Genomic DNA, 19,728 nt, shown 5'->3' with positions numbered 1-19,728 from the left:
TTCCTGGGGCAGAGCCAAGCGCAGCTCAGCCGAGCAGTGCCCGTGGCAGTGGAAGCTGTGCCGGGAGCGGCTCTTCCACGCTGTCTCTGGGAACTGCTGCTCTGGTTGCTGGGCTTCCTTCTGTGCCTCACTTCTTTCTGTTCCTTTTCTCTCACCCTTTTTTAAACTCAGGCTGTGCCTTGTGCTTTTTGAGGGCCAGTGCAGTCAGTGCCCTTGTCTGTCCCCAGCCCTGTAGCTGGGACTGGCAGCGCTTGCACTAAAAATCAGGGAATCCCAGACTGGTTTGGATTGGAAGGGACCTTAAAGATCCTCTCATCCCACCCCCTGCCATGGGCAGGGACACCTTCCCCTAGCCCAGGTTGCTCCAGGCCCTGTCCAACCTGGCCTTGGACACTTCCAGGGATCCAGGGGCAGCCACAGCTTCTCTGGGCAACCTGTGCCAGGGCCTCCCCACCCTCACAGGGAAGGATTCCTTCCCAATATCCCAGCTAACCCTGCCCTCTGGCAGTGGGAAGCCATTCCCCTTGTCCTACCCCTCCTGACCCTTGTCCCAAGTCCCTCTCCAGCTCTCCTGGAACCCCTTTAGGCACTGCAAGGGGCCCTAAGGTCTCTCTGGAGCCTTCTCTCCTCCAGGCTGAACCCCCAGCTCTCCCAGCCTGGCTCTGTAGGAGAAATCCCTGTTTTCAGATGTGTCCAAATTGAACCTAAGCAAATACCTACAGCAAGAGCTGACTGAATGAACTCTGCTTTGCTGGAGACTCACTTCTTATTATATTTGGAAAAATGCTTGACAGGGGTTATGACATCCATTATCAGTTACTAAACAGTTTTGATTTCTGTGGCTCCAGGGTGGTTCTGGATTGCTGGGTACAGAGCTGTTAAAAGGAGATATTTTCAAAAAAGCAACTTAGCAGGTTTTCATTGAGACTTCCTATGATTCTAGAGGAACAACTGATTCTTTTATCCCTTGAAAAGAAAGGATGAAGTGCTGAACCTATAAAAGCCAGAGGACCCTTTGCCTGTTGTAGCAGCAGGCAGTGCTGTGATGACTGAAGTACCAGTGGTGCTGCAGTTCAGTGTTCCTGAACAAAGGATTGGGATGCTGCAGGTGTCACAGCCTCCTCAAACACTGGGACAGGAGCCAGAGGGTTCCTGGGGGAGGAGGATGGTGGTGCTGGGAGTTGTCCTGCTCTCGAGGACTGTCACAGAATCCCAGAGTGGTTTGAGTGGGAAGGGACCTTAAAGCTCATCCCATTCCAAACCCTACCACGGGCAGGGACACCTTCCACTAGCCCAGGTTGCTCCAAGCCCTGTCCAACCTGACCTTGGACACTTCCAGGGACGGGGCAGCCACAGCTTCTCTGGGCAACCTGTGCCAGGGCCTCCCCACCCTTTATAGTAAAGAATTTCTTCACAATCTCTACTCTCACCCTGCCCTCTGGCAGTTTAAATCCTGCCAAGATGCTTTGGCTGTTGAGGCACCCCCAGCCTGGGTTCCCCTCTGTGCCCTCCCCTCTGCCCTCAGCTCTTCCCACAGCTTGTAGCTGCTCTTTGAGTCGTGTCCCCCATGTGCCACCTGCTCTGCCCAGCCTGTCCCCTCCATCCTGCTGCTGCCAGGTGGCTGGGGGAGGAACCGAGGGCATGGCAGGGCTGGGGCATGTGGGACAGGATGTTGGGCTGGTTCAGAGGGGCCCTGATACCATCAGAACCTGCTGCTTCTGCTTCCTGTGCCTGGCACTGGCGTGTGGTGCAGCTCCCCTGCTGCAGGGCAGACACACAGGCTTTGTGTGTGCCAAGAAACCTGATGGATCCCTAAAATAATACTGCTTTTCAGGTGTTGTATTGAATTTTACCAGGACAGTGTTGATCAGGAGCAGATAAGTGATGGTTTTTCCTCTTTAACATCACTCAGGTTGTTGGGCTGCTCTAAACATCTTTTTCCTCTGATAGTACTTTCTGTAAAATGCATTGCACACTTGATAGAGTCTCAAACAGGGTTAGTTTGACCTCAGTTTGTCTTTTTTAAGTGAAGTCTTCCACAGAGTATATTGGGAAGGAAAAGTCCCCAGGAACATGGTGGTTTGACTTAAGCCCTTCACTGGTGAATTGCAAATGCTGTCTTTGAAAGATGATTAATTATTTTGATATTTTCTGGTTTTTTTCAGTCCCTTGTGGGGAGCCTGGAGGACCTTCAGTAGAGCTGCTAACACTGATGAGAGATCTTTTATGCCAAGGTAGGAGTTTTTTTAGTGTTCTCAAAATATTTCAAATGCAATTTCTGTGAACACAGGAGTTGATAATGGATAAGTAAAGTTGTTGCACCCACTCTCTTTCAGTGCTGTGTTCACTTATCTTTATGCTTCTCTCTCCTCACCACCCAAATTGTAAACTTCTGGATGAGCTGCTGAAGCTTTTGTAAGAGGAGCAGCTAATTTTTGCATCAGGTTTGTGTCCTGAAGGGCCTCAGCCCTCCTCCCCACCACCCTCCCCCAGCTCCTTCCGCTGCTTGGGAAATACCCTCAAAGTTTTGCTTCTTCCTACCCCGATTCAGCCCCAGGGCTGCAGGAGGGTGAAGGATGATTTGTGCATTTGGGAGAGTGCACAAGGCTTTGGCTGAATAAAGATGCAGGTGAGTGGTTGCTCAGAGCCCCATTTCAGGTTACAACCCCCCTTGTGTTTGCTTCCATCCTCTGGTCCTTCTCAGAGACCCTCTGCCTTTCAGTTTTGCACATTAAAACAAATCTCCTGCATCTTTTCTTTATTCAGCATCTGTTACCAGAATAGAGCCCTTCACTTTTGCCTCAGGAAGGAGCTGGGCATCTTGGGGCTGGTGCTGTGAATAGATAAACATCCATTTCTGTTGCTTCCTTGGCAGGGTTGGTGACAGTTAGCAGCAGAGAAGAGATGCTCCTGTTAAAGAACAAAGAAAAGAGATTAATTCTGATGTATCAGTAGAAGCAAAGGTTTTTGATGATTGTAGATGACAGAACCCTACTGATTTATTCCCCTGCAGGTGCTGCAGGTGATTTGGAGGGTCTGGCAGAGAAGGCAGGAGGGAGTTGCTGCTGCTCAGGGCAGTGGTGGGTTGTGTGACACGAGCTCTGTGCCCATGGTTGTCCTGCTGTAGTTGGTGGCTCTGTGTGCCTGGGAGAAGGGAGCAGGAGCAAGGAGACAACACTCAGCTTTTGCTTTATTTCTGCACCACAGCGTTCAGAACTAATGAGAGCACTTTTCACAACATTTACAGTTATTTTTTCCACGCTCCTGAGCGATCATACTCTTTTTTTTTTGACTCCAAAGAAACGCTTAGCACCCATAATTTAATTCCATTTTGAAATGGAGCCTTTGCTTCACGGCATGTGACTCCACTGCAGGGAGCTCTGGAGGGAGATGAATGCTGCTGTGTGTGACTGTATTTAGGTGGGCTTCAACAGTTGCCAAATGAAAAGTTGGCTGGGATGCAGCATAGTAATTTCTTGAGCACTCTATTCATGTTGTATAAACAGATAACATTAACATACTCGTGAAAGAGCTACAAGATAATTAAGATGTGTGGGGTTTTGCAGTAATGAGGCTCGTGTGGTTCAGGATCTTGGTTTCCTGTTGCACCTGAAAAAGAAAAAAAAAAGGCAGCAAATACTGTAGACAAGAAATGAGAAGTTAGTCTTGTACTGCTCCCAGCTGAAACTTTCCCACAAGTGTTTTTTACTATAAATAAGAAGTGAAAGAGTTCACAGCTAAATTTAACCCTTAGCTTGGTCACTTTCCGGATTTTCCTTGGTGGAACTGAGTGTGGAGCTGGAGGAGGAGGAAGATAAACTGGATCAATAAGTTGCATTTGTGCTTTATAAAAAACGCCTTGCCTTTTAATTTCTAGGGATGATCAAGGGGAAAATAATTGTTAATTGGAATTTCCCTCTCCTCCCCATCCGAAATCGTGATTTTTGGAAGGAAGTGAGTGTTACTTCTCAGGGAAATGTTCAAGCAGAAGAGCTCACAGTTCCCAGAATTTTAGCCAAAACCACTGTAAATGTCCTAGAGTGCATAGACCTCACTGGCTCTGCTTTTAGACAGTTTCTGGAAAACCCCTTTCAGTTTGACTTGATTTCACAATTTTCATGAAGTTAAGCAACTGCAGCTCACATGGGCTTCAAGAGTTGAGGAAAAACCTCCTCAAGGTGCTTAAAATGATGGGCTGCACTGATAACTTCAGCTTTATTCCCTCTCTAAGGCTTGGGTGAGTGAAGGGCAGCTTTGCTACGTGACTCAGCACGGGCAAGTCCTTTATTTCTGTTATTCTGACTTAAAAATGAGCTTGAAGTCGAGCTGAACTGAACACAGAATTTGTGTCTCTCTCTCCAGCTGCATGTGGGATTTTTTTTATTTTTGTTTAAACCTGTACTTGTGTCACATTTAGACCATAAAACAGGCTGTGGTTGAGGGGTGAGTGATAAATTAGGATGTTTAGGGAAGGTCTCCAGTGTCGTGTTCAGCAGCTGGTCCTGATGCAGCTCCAGCGGGGACTGGAGCTGGGTGATCAGCAGCACGTGGGTTTCCTCTTCATCCTCTGTTTTCCAGCTTCCCTTGGGAATTGAAATGATAGAACCTGCCCCCATTTAATGATTATATAAACCTGAAACACAGATTGTCAGGGAGTTCTCCACATTGCAAAGCTAAAAATACAATCCCTGCTCTTCACAGACCCGCTAACGGCAGTCGACAAGGTGATACATTTCTCTATCAAACTGCTTGGAATATGCTTTTATTTTTGAAGGCTGTAGCCAGTGAACCCATAAATCCTGTGGTTTGAAATGCCTTTGAGGAGTGGAGCTTGCCCAGGCTCCTTGCACTCGAGGCTCTGAAGCCTTACTTGGGAAGGAAGCTCTGTCTCGCTGGGAAGGGGGAATTCGCTGCTGAGGTCATTGTTTGCTTGAGCTCCGTGGCTCGGGACAGCCCAGCCTGGCTTCTAATGTAAACATAGTGTAAAATGTTTATCACCAGCTTTGTCATTTGCCTTATTTGTCAGGGGCTCTCGAGGAGAATGAGAAGTTTTCTGGTGCTGCGCGGGGAGTCGAGGGAGTCGCAAGATTTCCATAAAAAGGCAGAGTCGGTGCTTGGGCGAGCAGAGAGGTTCTGCCTTGGCAGCCCTGTGTTGGGGCTGACCTTTTCCAGAGAGAAAACACTGACCTAAATCCTCCCCTGCTGGGGGTGGAGGGGAGAAGAAACCTCTCAGTTGCATCTTTCTGATCTAATTTTCTCGTCCAGTCCTCGGTGGTTTGTGCTGTGAAATGCTGAGGCAGCAGAGGACGCACAGGGGGAGCTGCACGTGTGGCTGTGCCCTGTTTGTACCAAGTGTGTCCATCCTCTTCCTCTCTGGGCACCATCAGGCTGAGGGTCCAGCTTTGGGCATCTCATATAAACTGTCAGAGATGCCACCTGAGTGTCCAGGTGGAAAAATAAAAACCATAACTAAGTATTCACGAAGACATCCTTGTTCTCAGGACTGCTTGGTGAAGGGAGCGTGTTGCTGCTTTCAGGAGACAGTGCCCTGAATCCACCTGTGTTTTTAACTGTTTTTTTTCCTGCTTTGCAGATTGTTGCTGTCTGAACAGGCCACACCATGCGTGAGTACAAGCTGGTGGTCCTTGGTTCAGGAGGTGTGGGCAAGTCCGCTTTGGTGAGTTTTGGAGACACACCAACTTCCAACTGTCTCATTGCAGACCATGTTATTAATGCATTAGGAGATTTGTATGACTTTTAGTACATGCCATGGCTTCACTGTTGCCCTGCTGAGAGAGCTGAGGAGGTGTGTCATGATTTTGGAGAGGTGATTAATCACTGTTGCAGTAGCATTTCGTGTCTGCTTCCTGCCTGGGTGTTGTGTTGTAAAAGACTGAATGTCTCTGTCCAAGTATTAAAAACCCAACCTACACTGGAACAGCAAGTGAAGTCTGGGTGTGCAGTGAAGTAGAATAATGGAATTAGGGGTGATTTCAGCCTTGCACACCTTGAATGCTGCATGTTGTCCATCCTGAATGAGCAGCCTGGGCTGAAAACACAGAATGGAACAAGAATTCACCTCCAGTGCTGTGCAGTGCAGAGGAAGAAGCAGAGTGATGACACTTTGCACTCCTTTAAGTGCTTGTGTTTGTTTCCAAGAAGAGGTTTACATAGCAGGGTTGATAGTCAAGCCTTGTAAGAGGGATTCCTGTCACCCATTTATCACTAATCAGTCCAACAGCTCCCTGCAACAAGAAAGGCAAAGAACTGGTCAAGTGTAAAGTTATCTCCAACAAGGAACTGCCCTGTGTTCCTTGTCACAGGGGGTGATAATGGCTGAGCAGCCTTTCATGTCTTGCACCCTTGTTTATTCTGCTGATACAACCAGGTAATAACCCTGGTAAATCACCTGCAGAATCCAGATGAACAGGAGGAAAGATTATTCAGTTGTGTATCAAATTTGAGGTACACTCTCAGATCCCATCCTAATCTTCACAAGGTGTAGGTGCAATTTTTTATAAGCTTTGTTCTTCCACAGCAATTTAAGCAATCTGTGTTGCTTTTTGCACCAGCACCTCCTTGGTTATCTTTACTTTTGTTATGTAGCATTGACAGACTCACTGGGTAAAAGAGGGCACTTATTGATATGCTGTACATAAGAATTACTCAGCATCTGACAGACCTGAATTTCCTTATTTGCCATTTGAAGCCTGAGTCAGCACCATCACTGCCCTTTTTTAACAGGTGAAATGCAAATACTCAGTCTGGTAAACAAAAGTTAAATTCTTTTTGACAGTCTGGGTGCTAAATCAGCATATTTTGTAATTCATATGCCACATAGATCCATTATGTTTATAACAGCACACAATAAGTGCCAATTAGCAGCTGAGAGTGGATAATATTTAGCTTTCAAGGTAACTGTTTGCTTATTTACAATGAGTAGTTACAAGGTGGGATTTAAAATAAGATGGAGGTCACTTTAAATTTCGTTCTTCCAACTGTATAAACTGAACTGTCCAACAAAGAGGTTGGTGTTGATTTTCAGTTCTGTGTTTTCATGAGAGTGGGGATGACAATATGATGTTGTTTTACTGCAAATCCTCCTTGTTGTTTTAACTCTTCTGTGCCAATATGATGCTGATTGTGCTTTTGGTAACGATGGTGGAATAGCAGAGAGCTTTCACAGTTATTAAGGCACAGTTATTTTGCAACTTTTGTTTCCTGTTCAGCAGTTTTCTCCCCATTTCTGAGGCTAAAAATGCTCTGAAGTAGCAGTGGGTGACAGTATTAGAAGAGTGTCCAGTTGTTCAGAGTCTTACATAGAACTGGAAACTAAAGTTTGGATGCAGAACCCCAAACTAAGGGAAAGTTCTGTAAGTCTTGGAGCTCCACATAACCCAAAACCACCCCAGATTTGTGTTTTCTCCCTTGGCCTCTCTTTTCAGCTATAATCAATAAAAATAAAGTTCATCAGAGATTAAGAATCTTACCTAGCAAAATAGGTTATGGATTAAGGTGAATATAATCATAATTAGGATTGCAGTTGTTGTCTGTGTGAACACATAGTTGAGAGGACAAAAGTTAGGACAGTGATTTATCAGCAATAACACATTTTGAGAAGAGAATACATGGGTTCAGGTAATTTTCCTTCAGAGTAGTGCTGTAATTGCAGATATAGAATAAGTTTTGTGGGTGTTATAGAAGAAAGGTTCAATGTTATGAGTGGTTTGTCAGATTCTCACACTCAGGGCTCACAGAATTCCCAAAATAAAGTGGTGCAGATGTGACCAACTCCAGTGCTCATGTGTGAACCTCCTGGCAAAGCCTCCTGGTCAGCAGCTGGGCTAACCTAAATATCCTGAAATGCTCACTAACAATCCTAAAATACAATCTGTAACCTACAATTCTTGCTGTGGGGTTTTATTGTTGATGTAACCCTGTCATCCACATTCAGTGGTTCCTTACTAGGATGATTTTGCTGAGATCTCTTGTCTCAGGCAAACTGGGACAGCTGCTCAGTGTGACAAGAAAACACCAGAGAAGCTGAGACTTTGATCATTAGAGTGTAAAATATGTTTATTTAGTGATACAGAATGATTTTTAAATGGGGTAGGTTGTGCTAGAAGTCGTTTCTTCTTATGTTAAAAGAAAGCAAATCGTGAGGAACTGCTCAGTTTCCAGCAAGGTGTGTGATAGGAGATGAGGGAATGGCTTTAAGCTGAAGTAGGGTAGATTTAGATTAGATTTTTTAGGAAGAAATTCTTCCCTGTGAGGGTGGGGAGGCCCTGGCACAGGTTGCCCAGAGAAGTTGTGGCTGCCCCTGGATCCCTGGAAGTGTCCAGGGCCAGGTTGGATGGGGCTTGGAGCAACCTGGGCTAGTGGAAGGTGTCCCTGCCCATGGCAGGGGGTGGAATTAGGTGATCTTTAAGGTCCCTTCCAACCCAAACCATTTTGGGATTCTTTGTTCTCCATTGTCTTCTGCCCAAACAAAACATGATTTCTCTAACCAGGGAGTGAATTTGCAGAATTTGTGTATAAAACTTGTGGAACGTTCAGTTGGCAGAAGGTGTTTGGTGTGGTTGTTGGTTTTCCAGAGACAAAACGAAGCTCTGGGATCTCAGCTCTTAGTTTGACAAACAAAACAACACCTCATTTTACAAATATCAGTGAAATATTCAGACACTCCTGTGCTGTTCTACTGCAAATTGTTGTGGGTGAGGGTGAAAAGGGAAAGGGAGTTTTGCCTACAGAGGAGAAGGAAAACTGTGGCCTGACAGGAGCCAAAACACAGCGGGCACAGAGCTGGGATGTCCAGAGCAGGGCCACATCCATCTGACAACTCAGTGGGAAATATTTAGAGTAAATTTGCTTGGAATAATTATATGGAGAAGAAAGATTTCCCCTTTGGACTGAGTGGTGTCTCCTCCTTTAATGGTTTAACGTGGATCGAGTGGCTGGAGGCTCTCCAGGTTTCACTTATCTGTGTCCTGGGGGTGTGATCCAGAGCAGCCCCACCCTGGCTCTGGGATGATTTGGACTGAAATGTGGATTTTCCACAGTGGACAGGTTGCCAGCTCTTCTGATGAAATTTCAGGTCTTCCATATTTGGTGGGTTTTTGTTCTTCTGAAGTCCCAGGCAGTGGAGTAAAGGCATTTTTGAGGGTATCATCTTTTATGAGAAAAGCAAGCAAGACAGTCCACATGCAGAAAAGTGCTTCAATAAAGTGGTTTTAATAGAACAGAAAATACACAAATTCTATTTTAAAAATTGAAATTTTATATGTCTTTTTTTTCTGGTCCTCACTATTAAATTTTAACAGTGATTTTTTTGTTACTTCTTGATAAATGTTTTGTGTTCAGTTCATTTTTTTTTTCCTCTCTCCTTTCTCCCCAGACTGTACAGTTCGTTCAGGGAATTTTTGTTGAAAAATATGACCCAACAATAGAAGATTCATACAGAAAGGTAAAATACCATCATTTTTGTTTCTTTCAAGTCTCACAGAGCTTTCTTTTTAATAATGCAACAAAAGCTTGTCAGAATGAGAAGGGTCTTTTCCGAGGAAACGTTGGGTGTGCTTGGAACAGCAGAAGGAAAGGGATGCATGGAAAAGCATCAACGTTGGAAATGGTTTCATGCAAGTAGTTTCCTTTGGCTTTCCAGAGTATTTTACTGGCTTAGGGCCTCTGAATGCAGTCAGACAAATTGTGTCAGCTCCTGGAAAGCTGAATTATCAGGGAATGATGATGCCGTGAATTGGGCTGTTTCCTAACTTAGTTCTGTTAAACAGGAGGATTAAATCTCCATTATTCCATAAAACAAGAGCTTTCATGTTGTGTCTCTGATGACTGGGGGCAGTTTTGAGGCTGCAGCTCTCCACTGTTTGCTGTTTGTTCCTCAGAGGTTATTACACCTGCCCAGAGAGAAAGCTGGTGTATTTTCCTGCCCCATCACTGATTTCCACCTGTACTGGGCCACGAGCTGTGCTGCTGGCACTGCCCATCCTCCTGCCAGGGCTTCTCATTGATGCCTGGGAACAGGAACAGCTCAGCCAAAGCAGGGTCAGGCTGTTGCTCAGCTCTGTTTGCTGTAATTTGATTTATAGTTACTACTTCAAGACAGAAATCTGTCAATATTTGCTCTGTGTGTGCTCTGTAGACGTTGTTACACAGGATATATCCCCCTGATATATCAGGTTGTATTGCTGGAGCCCAGCACTTGCCTTGTGTTCCCTTTCAAAAATAGCTGTTTTGCCACTTAATTCAAACATGTTCTGCTTGGTTTGAAGGATATGGAATTCTTTGGGGCTGTTCTGGATGCAGGGCTGGAGGAGGAGTCCTTGTCAGGATCCCTGAGCTGAGGGTCTTTATGTAATTCCATCCACAGAGCTGCTTTCTTCACTGCCCTGATGTCAAGTGACCCATTGTTTTAGGGATTAGCATAAATGTCACCATCATTAAAGGCACCAAAACATAAAACAAAAACGTTTTTACCCCGTGACAATCAAGTGTAAATTGTGGGATCAGTTCTGCTGTTAAATTTACTTGACTCTCCTGGAAAATTACCCTTGTTGGATCTGAGAGACTTCTCAGTGAGTGGAAGATTTGCTAAGTCTGACTGTGAGGGTCCTGAAATATTTTGCTTTTTCCTTTCTTCCTTTCCTCCCTTCTCCCCCAGCAGCAAAGAAAAATTCAAGTTTTAACATCCCTTGATTTGGGAGAGTGGATTAAGTCGGGATATTTACAATCTCACTTAAGTTGAGATGTTTACAGTGAGCTGCTCATTTAAGCCTTTATAATGAAGGGAGTCCTGGAGCATGTGAGCTGACCCAAATGCCTGGCTTGGGGCATAATTAATCCTCTAATAGCAGTGCTGCTCAGCCTTGGGGAAGTGCAGGTGCCTGGCTTGCTAAGGGAGGTCTTTGTGGCAGGGGTAAAAATGAAGCTGAGATTCCTCCTGCCTGTCCCATTTCTGATGTTTTAGTTTTAAATGTTTGTCTCTTCCCTTTTTTTCCCCCAGCAAGTGGAAGTAGACTGTCAACAGTGTATGCTTGAGATCCTCGACACAGCAGGGACAGTAAGTCTTGTTTCTTTTTCTAATGGCTGTGGAGTTTCTTTGTTAAGAACGATAATCCTGCCCAAGCAAAAACAACAAATCAGCTGCAGTGATTTAAATGGAAGGATTTTGTTAAATAACCCACACCCAGTGTGGTGAATGAGCCTCTCCAGTGCTGGGACACAAAGGTTGGTGCCTCCTGTGCCACTCACCTTTTCCCTGCCATCCACTGTCGTCTCGTTTTCAACATTCTGGCACAGTTTTAATTCTAAACATTAACTTTTCGAGTGGCCAGAAGACACAGACACAGGCTGAAGCCAATCCCAGGCACAGGAATTGCCTCCCACGTGTCACATCAGCCTGGTGGCACCTCCCTGGCACTGCCTGGTGCTGCTTTGGGAGGCCCACGTTGTCCCTCCAGCAGCTGGGGTGAGTCCCTTTGCTGTGCCAGTGTCACCTGCAGCCCTGCAAAGCCCTGGCACTGAGCAAACAAACCCTGTGATGGTCGAGTGAACATCACAGGGGGGGAAGTCCTGCTCCCTTAAAGTTGGATTTATTTAGAAAGCTTTGAGAATGACCAAGAGCAGAGGCAGAAATCGTTGTCACTTGTCTCTGGTGACATTCCTGTCACAGGCTGGGACAAAGGCAGCTCTGAGCTGGGACACATTGTCCAGCCTGCTCTGGCATTTCACTGCACTGAACCTCTGCTAGAGATGGTTGGTATTAAACTGTGCACGTTCAGAGGTGACCAGGCAGTGCCTTCCACGCAGCAAATCCTGAGTGTGTGGCACTGTTTCCTTATATGAGAGGAAAAAACTTGAATTTCCACTCCCTGCCTGTTGTCTGGGGAATTGGTTTGATGGCAGACAGGTGCTTAACACCTTATCAGCAAATAAATGCAAGATCACTGCAAAATATATCACCCAAATCTAAATACTTTGTGGTTGGGACATACAACAATCCATCTGCAGAGATGTTTATTGCTACTCTTTGTATTTTCCCATTTTTTTCAAGAATGCCTTTTGTCTATTAGGGGGAAAAAAAACCAACAAAGGGAAAGAGATGTGTTAATGCTTTTATTAAATTTCCATGCTTCAGTGGGTTTCTGAGAGGGGAAAATATGTAAATCCACGTTGTGTGACACTATACTCTCGCCTCCAGTATAATAGAAGTATTCCTTTGTAACTGCTCATTAGCTGCATTCACTGGCTAATTACTTTTAAAAAATATTTGATTACAGGAGCAATTTACAGCCATGAGGGATCTCTACATGAAGAATGGGCAAGGGTTTGCACTAGTATATTCTATAACAGCACAGTCCACGTTTAACGACCTACAGGACCTGCGGGAACAGATTTTACGGGTTAAGGACACTGAAGATGTAAGTGGAATATTTTTTTTTGCTTCTGCAAATGGTTAAGAAGTGTTTGTGATAAATGTACAGGATTTGGAGAGCAAAGTTTCTTTCAAAGGATATTCTTGGTTTGTGTTGAATAAGTTCCCTCGGTGTTGTTGTTTCAGTGTTGTTGTTTGAGGCCCCACACCTGCTAAGGGGCATCATGAAACCAGATTTTCCCATGTCCTGGAAGTCTGACAGTCTTTGGAATTGGTGGGAGTTCATTGAAAACAACATTATGTCTTTTTTCCTCCTTTTAACTCCTTTCCAGTATTTGCATTTTCTTTCTTCTCTGTGCTTTAACAAAGGTGACGAAAAATAACAGTTGAGTTCTCTGCTGCTGATGTCGTTGGTAGATCTGCAGCTGTGGAGACTTAACATTGTTTTTCCCAGATGTATGAAGGGGAAATTGAAGTCCAAAGCTGCCACATTTCCCAAAGGTCAGCTGGGAATTCCCTGGAGCAGGGCAGTGCTGTTCCCTGTGCCCTGGGGGCACATCAGGAGCCAAGCTGATGAACTGCAAATAGAAAGGCCCGTGGTCAACTTAGTGCCCAGGCTGTGCTGTGTCATTTCAGTGTCATTAGGATTAATAGCCTTTTTTTGGAAATCACTGAGTGTTCCTTGGGTTTCATGTCTCCCTGTGAGGGGCTGGGAGCCTGACCCTGAAGTGGCCCTGGGTCTTGTGGCCTGAAGTAGAGATTCCCTTAAAGTCATGGAATTGTTAAGGCTGGAAATGACCTCTGAGATCATCAAGTCCAGTCAACCCAGCAGCACCACCACGTCCACCACCCTCCCTGCAGCTGTGCAGCCTCCTGGTGCGTGGGCTCTACTTTTATGGGACTTTAGGTTGTTGTATGAAAATGTGCTTGGCCCTCTCTGAAGGAAAGGAGGATGTTCAGGGCTCTGTGACTCCTGTGACGTGTGTGTGTGAGCAGGGATGGTCCAGCTCTGCCCTGCAGCTGTGCCTGTCCCTGGCAATGGCACTGGGAGCACCCTCACAGCCCCAGGCTTTTCAGCTCTCAACAGTTTTCTTTAAAAGAGGTCACAGAGTTGCATGAATTAGATAATTAAGACTCTCATAGAGTCTAAGCCGGTGATGCAAGGCTTTAATTTTAGTTGCTTGAAACCCTTTTTAAAATAAGGAAAAACTACATGTAGATGGTTTGCATTCAGTGCTGTTGGACAGAAGAAAACCACGCACCACGTTTCCAATTCAGGCCCCAACTCCTGGGACTCCTTGGTGGGCCTTGAGTTCCTAAAGGTGGGATGCAGGTGAGGTTCCAGGTGGCTTTTGCCATGGAGGCTGTGTGGGAACCCTCTCTCTGTGTAGGCATCCTCCAGAAGAAGCTGGTGATGCATTCAGGTGTTTGCCCTGAGCACTGTGAAAAGGGTTGTCCATGTTTTTCCACCGACAGCTCCGAAGTGGATCCCTCCGGGGTGGTTTTGGCTGTGCTGGGCTCCCAGAACTCTTGCCCACAGGGCCAGGACACCTATTTAGGCCAAATCCTGGCTAAGCCCTGTGTGTTGTAGTCAAATCTCCATCCAGGAAAAGGCAGTTGGAGCCTCCCAGGGCAGCTGCTTCCCTGGGCTCCTCCTCGTCCCATAGCCTGATTGCCTGGCTTTGCAGGGCTTTGGTTCCCTCCTTGGTTTAACAAGCTGAACTTCTATTTATGCCAAACTGCTTTTCATTTAGGCAGGGATTATTGTGGGGTAAATCCCTGGTAACAGGAGTCCTGGATTGGCCTCGCTCTCTGGGGGGAATTTGCCCCCTAAGCTGGGCAGGTTCATCCCATAATGGGCACTGTGGCTTTCCTTTTTACTTCAGTGATTCAATTCTTAAAATGCATTTATTTCTTTTGTGATAGGGAGATTTTACTCATTGAATCCAGACTTGAGAGCCTTTTGAATGCTTAAACCACATTCTGCTGAGTTACTACCTACACTCCTTCCTGTAGGTAGTTTCAGAATGTGTCTTTTTTAAAGTCCCAGTGCATAAACCATTAAATTGTCTACGTCTGGCAAAGTTTAAATTCCAATCTTCTATGTGAAATAATAAATGATCAGAAGGTAGTTGTCCATCAAAGTCCATTTTTGGCTCTGTGATAAACAATTAATACCTTTTGAAAGGGTTTCATGTCTTTCAAACCTATACTGCTTACCCATCACTTTTTGCCCTATTATTTTACACCTTCAGATACTTTATTTTTTTGCTGAACAAACACATTTTCACGTTTTGGTATGAGAAAATTTCTCATAACCATCTAGAAAACAGTAAGGAAGGGGATTAAGCTGATATAGATGTAAATATCCTGTAGATCTCTGATTTGAAATGAGTTTTTTTGAATTTTTTTTCATCTGTGCTGTGACTCCAAGTTCCTGATGTCGTGTGTAAAACTTTAGTTCTCCAAAACAAAAATATGATCATTTTCTAATGGGTTTTAAATACAAAAATGAATCCTGAGTGTGGTTGTGTCGGGAAGAGACTCCAAATCCTAACATTGAAGTGGATTAGAAACACACACAGTGTGTTGCAAATTAGCAAAGGAAGCGGATAATGATTTATTTTCCAGCTGGAAAGTCCTCATTTTCTGTTCAAAGAATGAAATGTCTGAGGAAATGGAGCGGGTGCACACCCTGATCAGCAGTTCTTTAGGGTTTTTTTTTTCTGCTCCTACCCTGGGTAAGGGAAACAGGATGCTGCTGCTGCTGCTGCTGCTGCTGCTGCTGAGGGCACGTCCTGCTGTGGTCTCGCCTTCAAACCCACCTCAGCTGGGGCTGTCTCATCCCCTGAGGTCTGTGGGGTGCAGGATGTGTAAAAGCAAACTCAGCATTACACTGGAACTCTCAGTGCTCAGTCCTGAACTCTGTGGGGCTGCCCCTCAGGTGGGTTTGGGGCTGGGACCCCCTGGAGGGACAGGCAGTGACTGGCATCAGGCTTGGCATCATGTGGGTGTGGAAATGGCACCTGAGAGGAGGTGGTTTCAGTTGTTATCGAGAGATTTTGGGGTGTTTTGAGTATTTTTCGTTTGCTTGTTTGAGGTCTTAGAGAATCCCAGACTGGTTTGGGTTGGGAGGGATGTTAAAGCTCATCTGGTTCCACCTCCTGCTGTGGGCAGGGACACCTTCCACTAGCCCAGGTTGCTCCAAACCCTGTCCAACCTGGCCTTGAACAGTTCCTTTTCTACCTGTTTGTGAGATGTTGGAGGGCTGCAGCTGTGGGAGAGGCTGTCTGAAAACAGAAAAATTATCTATCAGGACATTCTCTCTCAGAAGTCGTAGTGCTGGTTTGAACTGAGCTTTTTGCCTGATTTCTTTCTGCTGAGAGACTTTTAACTCAACATCTAAACATAACTGAGGAGAGCAAGTCTAGGAAAGAGCCCCCAGCTTTTCTGTTGCCCCTCGTGCCATTTATGGGGGGGTGCTGGGCAAGTTGTGTCAGGAGTTGTCAGGCTGGAGTTGTGTCAGGGCAGGGTTGGGTTGGATCTCAGGAAAGGTTCTTTCCCCAGGGGCTGGTTGGGCACTGCCCAGGCTCCCCAGGGCAGTGGGCACGGCCCCAAGGCTGCCAGAGCTCAAGGAGTGTTTGGACAACGCTCTGAGGGACAGGGTGGGATTTTGGGGTGTCCTGTGCAGGGCCAGAAGCTGGACTGGATGATCCTTGTGTGTCCCTTCCAACTCAGGATATTTTATGGTTCTGTTATTCCTTTCCCTGCTGCCTGATGCCAACACATGGGTAATGAGCATTTACTGCAGCCAAGGTCCTTTCCCTATGGTATTAAATGTCTGGGTTTCTCCAGGATGTGTCACCAGGAATATGGTTTCCCCAAGGCACTTTTTTCCTCATGAAGGAGCAAGAAGGTGACTCACCCAGACACTTTAGAAAGCCAGTGGCTTGAGGAGAGGGGCAGATGCCATTTCATCATTGTCTTGAACAAATGATTTGCCTGTGTTTGCATGATGAGTCTTTTGAACTCATATCAAGTGTTTGTTTTGATACTGCCTGAGATTATTTTGGGGAAGTGATGTGCTTTCAGGAACTGAGCTGGTGGGTGGTCACTAGCTGGGCACTTTAATTATTCAAAGCTAATAAATATCAAGCAGTGTTTGTGCCTTTTGTAGTGAACATCCTGTGTGTGTGTGCAAAACATGTCAGTGGGATGAGATTGCATTGGGATGGGAAAGGCAGGTGGGCTTGTGCTCAGGGCTGTGGGAATACTTGGCTCCTTTTTATTCCACATCCAGGGCAGTGATTTTTAAAGGTGTTTCCATTTATTATTGTGTGGTCTGACAAGACAGGTCAAAGGGGCTGAAACACAGAATATATGTCTGAAAACACGTGCTGTGTGTGCTGTACAGACAGAAGTTGTCTGCTGTTGGCAGCAGCTCATCCTGCTGTCACAGGGAAGCCCTGAGATGAATTTCAGGAGTGAATTAAGTTTTGCACTGGAATGGTGTCGCAGAAAATAAAACCTTGCTGGCTTAAAATTCTGCTGAAACATTATCATTCGTGTTTAGATGTGTTTAATTTAGTGCCCCGGGGTGTCTGTGCTGTGCACTTTGTTCAACCCTTTCCCAGCAGGCACCTAAATTCCAGCCTGGTCCCTCAGCTCTGCAGAGCTCCTGATTGTCAGTGTTTTTCATACTTGATGCTGTGTTTTTCCTACTTTGTTTCCTCAGTCTGTGAGCCGGTTGTGCAGCCCACACTGTACAGGAACTTGATGTCTCTCTCCTTTCTTCCTTGTTCCTCTGCAGGTTCCCATGATTCTGGTTGGCAATAAATGTGACCTGGAGGAAGAGCGAGTCGTTGGCAAAGAGCAGGGCCAGAACTTAGCAAGACAGTGGTGTAACTGTGCCTTTCTAGAATCATCTGCAAAGTCTAAAATCAACGTAAATGAGGTAACTATCAGCTGCTCCCTTGCCTTTCCGACTTGAATGTGACATTAAACCAGCACATATCTCTCCTAATTGGGAAGATTCAGGGTGATTCTGAATTCTCAGCCTGAGAAAGGTTTGCCATGCAGTGTATTTAGCTACTTTCTGTTTGTTTTAAGGAGATCTGCTCCTTTTAGTCTGTAGAGGGTGGGTGACTTTCCAGGTAAGAGTTTTCTTACTGGGAATAGCAGAGGGTCCTGAACAAGCCCGGTGAGCTGGATGACTCTCAGCTCAGATAAACTTTATCTGCAAATTGTATTTCTTCAAGATAACTGCTGCTATTCTGAACGTGGGTTCTGCCCCATTGTGTTACTTGTCCTGTTGTGTAGTGCTGGCTGGTTTTGAAGTATTTGCATTTCACATTCCTGCTCCGTCTGGCTGCTCGAGGAGTCTCCCCATCTCTCTCAGCCACCAACTCGCTAAGACTGTGCCCAAACACAGATCCAAGCAGCTCCCCAACTTTAAATGAGCTTAAATGAGCTTGGCTTTTGCCCTGGAGTGCCTTCTCCTGCCTCCTGGGGCCGTGGGGTTGTGCTGAGGGAGCTCAGCTCCGCGCTGGCCCCCGGTTTTTATTCAGCGCCGCGAATTATCTGCCTGTGACAGAGGCCAGGTTCACAGGCACAAAAGCTAAGGTGACCCCGTGCAGCGAGGCTGGTTTGGTGCCAGCAGATAACTGGGACCGTTTAGGAGGCTGGGAGATAAGCAGGAGCAGCAGGATCTTGGCCTGGGCCCAGGGCTGGGTTGGCAGCCGGAGGGACGTGCCCGCGCTGCATCGAGCCGGTTCGGAGGGAAGGGAGCTCCAGGCTGCATGAATTGCAGCTTCTGTGGCTGGGATTAGCCTGGCTGGAGAGCATTGATCCAGCCCAGGAAATAGGGCTGAGCCACACTGCTGCCAGGAGGGGTTTATCTGTGGGTGTGTGGCTGAGCTGTAGTAAAATTGTGGCTGTTAATGAAGGACCGGGCGGCTCTGCCCTCCAGCACCCCCAGAACTGGGTTATTTGTGTTTCTGCAGCTGGTGGTGTAACACTGACCTCTCACCAGCCAAAGGTGCCTCAGCCCCGGGTGGGAAAGGGGGTTCTGTGGTGGGCAGAGCCCTGAGCTGTCCCAGCTTTACATCCCCCCATCCCTGACGTGTCAATCCGGGGTCTCCCCGTTTCCCCGCAGCCTCCGGTGAGATCAGATCACAGGGAAGAAAACGATTGTCTGGAAGATTAGTTTCTGGTTTCATTGTGATTTTCATTTTTCTGGATTCCTGCCAGTTTGTATTGTCTGGTTGTGAAAAGTGTAAAAGCTGAGGAAATCAAAAGAGGAGACACAGTGTGAATGAAGCAGCTCGGTGCTCTGGTTGTTTGTCCTGCTGGCTTGTGGGCTGAGGGAGTGTTGGCATTATTTTGGGTTTTGTTTTTGCTTTCTTGCTACTTTTGGACTTTCTAACTCTTGTTAAAATCTGGGTGAGGGGTGCTAAATTTCTATGTGCATTTGCTGAATGTGAATCAAACCTTTCATCCCAATAATAAGCTTTTAATCCAGAGAGTGAGTCTCAGTAGCAGCACATCAAGTGTCCTTCTGGTGACCTCTGAGATGTTCTTGCACCACACTGACTTTTTTAGGGATGGTGGCATTTCTGAAACCTTGTTGCAGACTCCTGTACTCACAGTCAGTACTAGCACTTAGATAATCTAATTTATTACAAAGGAAAATCCTAAAATTTCCAGTTGTTACATTATGCTATAAACTGTTTCTTTGTCTCCTGAATTTCCTTGGAATCAACAAGAATTTGTGAGCTTTCAGCCACTCCAGGAAGGGAAAAAAGTAAACAAGGACAAGGGTGGAGCCTTCTGAAGGTTGAAATATTTCTCCTCAATGCTGTGACCCAGCTCCAAGCATTTTTGCAAAGCTCATTTTGCTATAAATGGGTTGAGTATTGCTGGGAAAACAACTCACAGCAAGAGCCTTCACAAGAAACTCGTCTCTGCAGCTGAAAGAGGGCCCTGTAATCCTCCCCTTCTGGAAATGTCGGAGTTCAGGGCAGATGTTTGGAGGGGAGAAAGCCAAGGAAAAGGGCTGCCTGGCCTTTCCCTGCAGTGGGAATACACTGCTGCTGGTGGAGCAGTGCTCTGCAGACACTCCCCAGCCCAAGGATGCCAGTGAGATGATCCTTAAGGATATTATACCAGTCTTAAAAACCCTTTTGTTGCTCCCCAGTTTTCTCCCACTTTTCCAAAGCAGGGAGGTTGTTGCCATTTCACTGCCAGGCTCTTCTGGAGCCTTTGGTCATGATAAACTGAGTTTACAGCTCCCTTATGTTCTGCACACTGGTGTGAGCTCTGTGTCTCTTGTTCCATAAGCA

The 19,728-nt window shown here is 46.1% G+C and overlaps 1 protein-coding gene across 2 annotated transcripts in view; it reads left to right on the top strand.

Moving 5' to 3' along the window:
* RAP1A (RAP1A, member of RAS oncogene family) overlaps nt 1–19,728 on the top strand; it is a 36,278-nt gene that overhangs the window by 13,142 nt on the left and 3,408 nt on the right. Inside the window, exons 2-7 of one of the 2 annotated variants that reach the window (XM_027695249.1) lie at nt 2,166–2,234; nt 5,594–5,677; nt 9,395–9,463; nt 11,018–11,074; nt 12,294–12,434; nt 17,199–17,342. In XM_027695249.1, coding sequence (XP_027551050.1) covers nt 5,621–5,677; nt 9,395–9,463; nt 11,018–11,074; nt 12,294–12,434; nt 17,199–17,342 — 468 coding nt within the window. In that variant the 5' untranslated portion in view covers nt 2,166–2,234; nt 5,594–5,620. The remainder of the gene's footprint in view (nt 1–2,165; nt 2,235–5,593; nt 5,678–9,394; nt 9,464–11,017; nt 11,075–12,293; nt 12,435–17,198; nt 17,343–19,728) is intronic. The other variant, XM_027695250.1, reaches the window with a different exon arrangement.

Source organism: Neopelma chrysocephalum, unplaced genomic scaffold (assembly GCF_003984885.1).
Source record: "Neopelma chrysocephalum unplaced genomic scaffold, ASM398488v2 Primary Assembly neopelma1_100, whole genome shotgun sequence".
Classification (NCBI taxonomy): Eukaryota; Metazoa; Chordata; class Aves; order Passeriformes; family Pipridae; genus Neopelma; species Neopelma chrysocephalum.
This window is presented reverse-complemented; position numbering and strand designations above follow the sequence as displayed.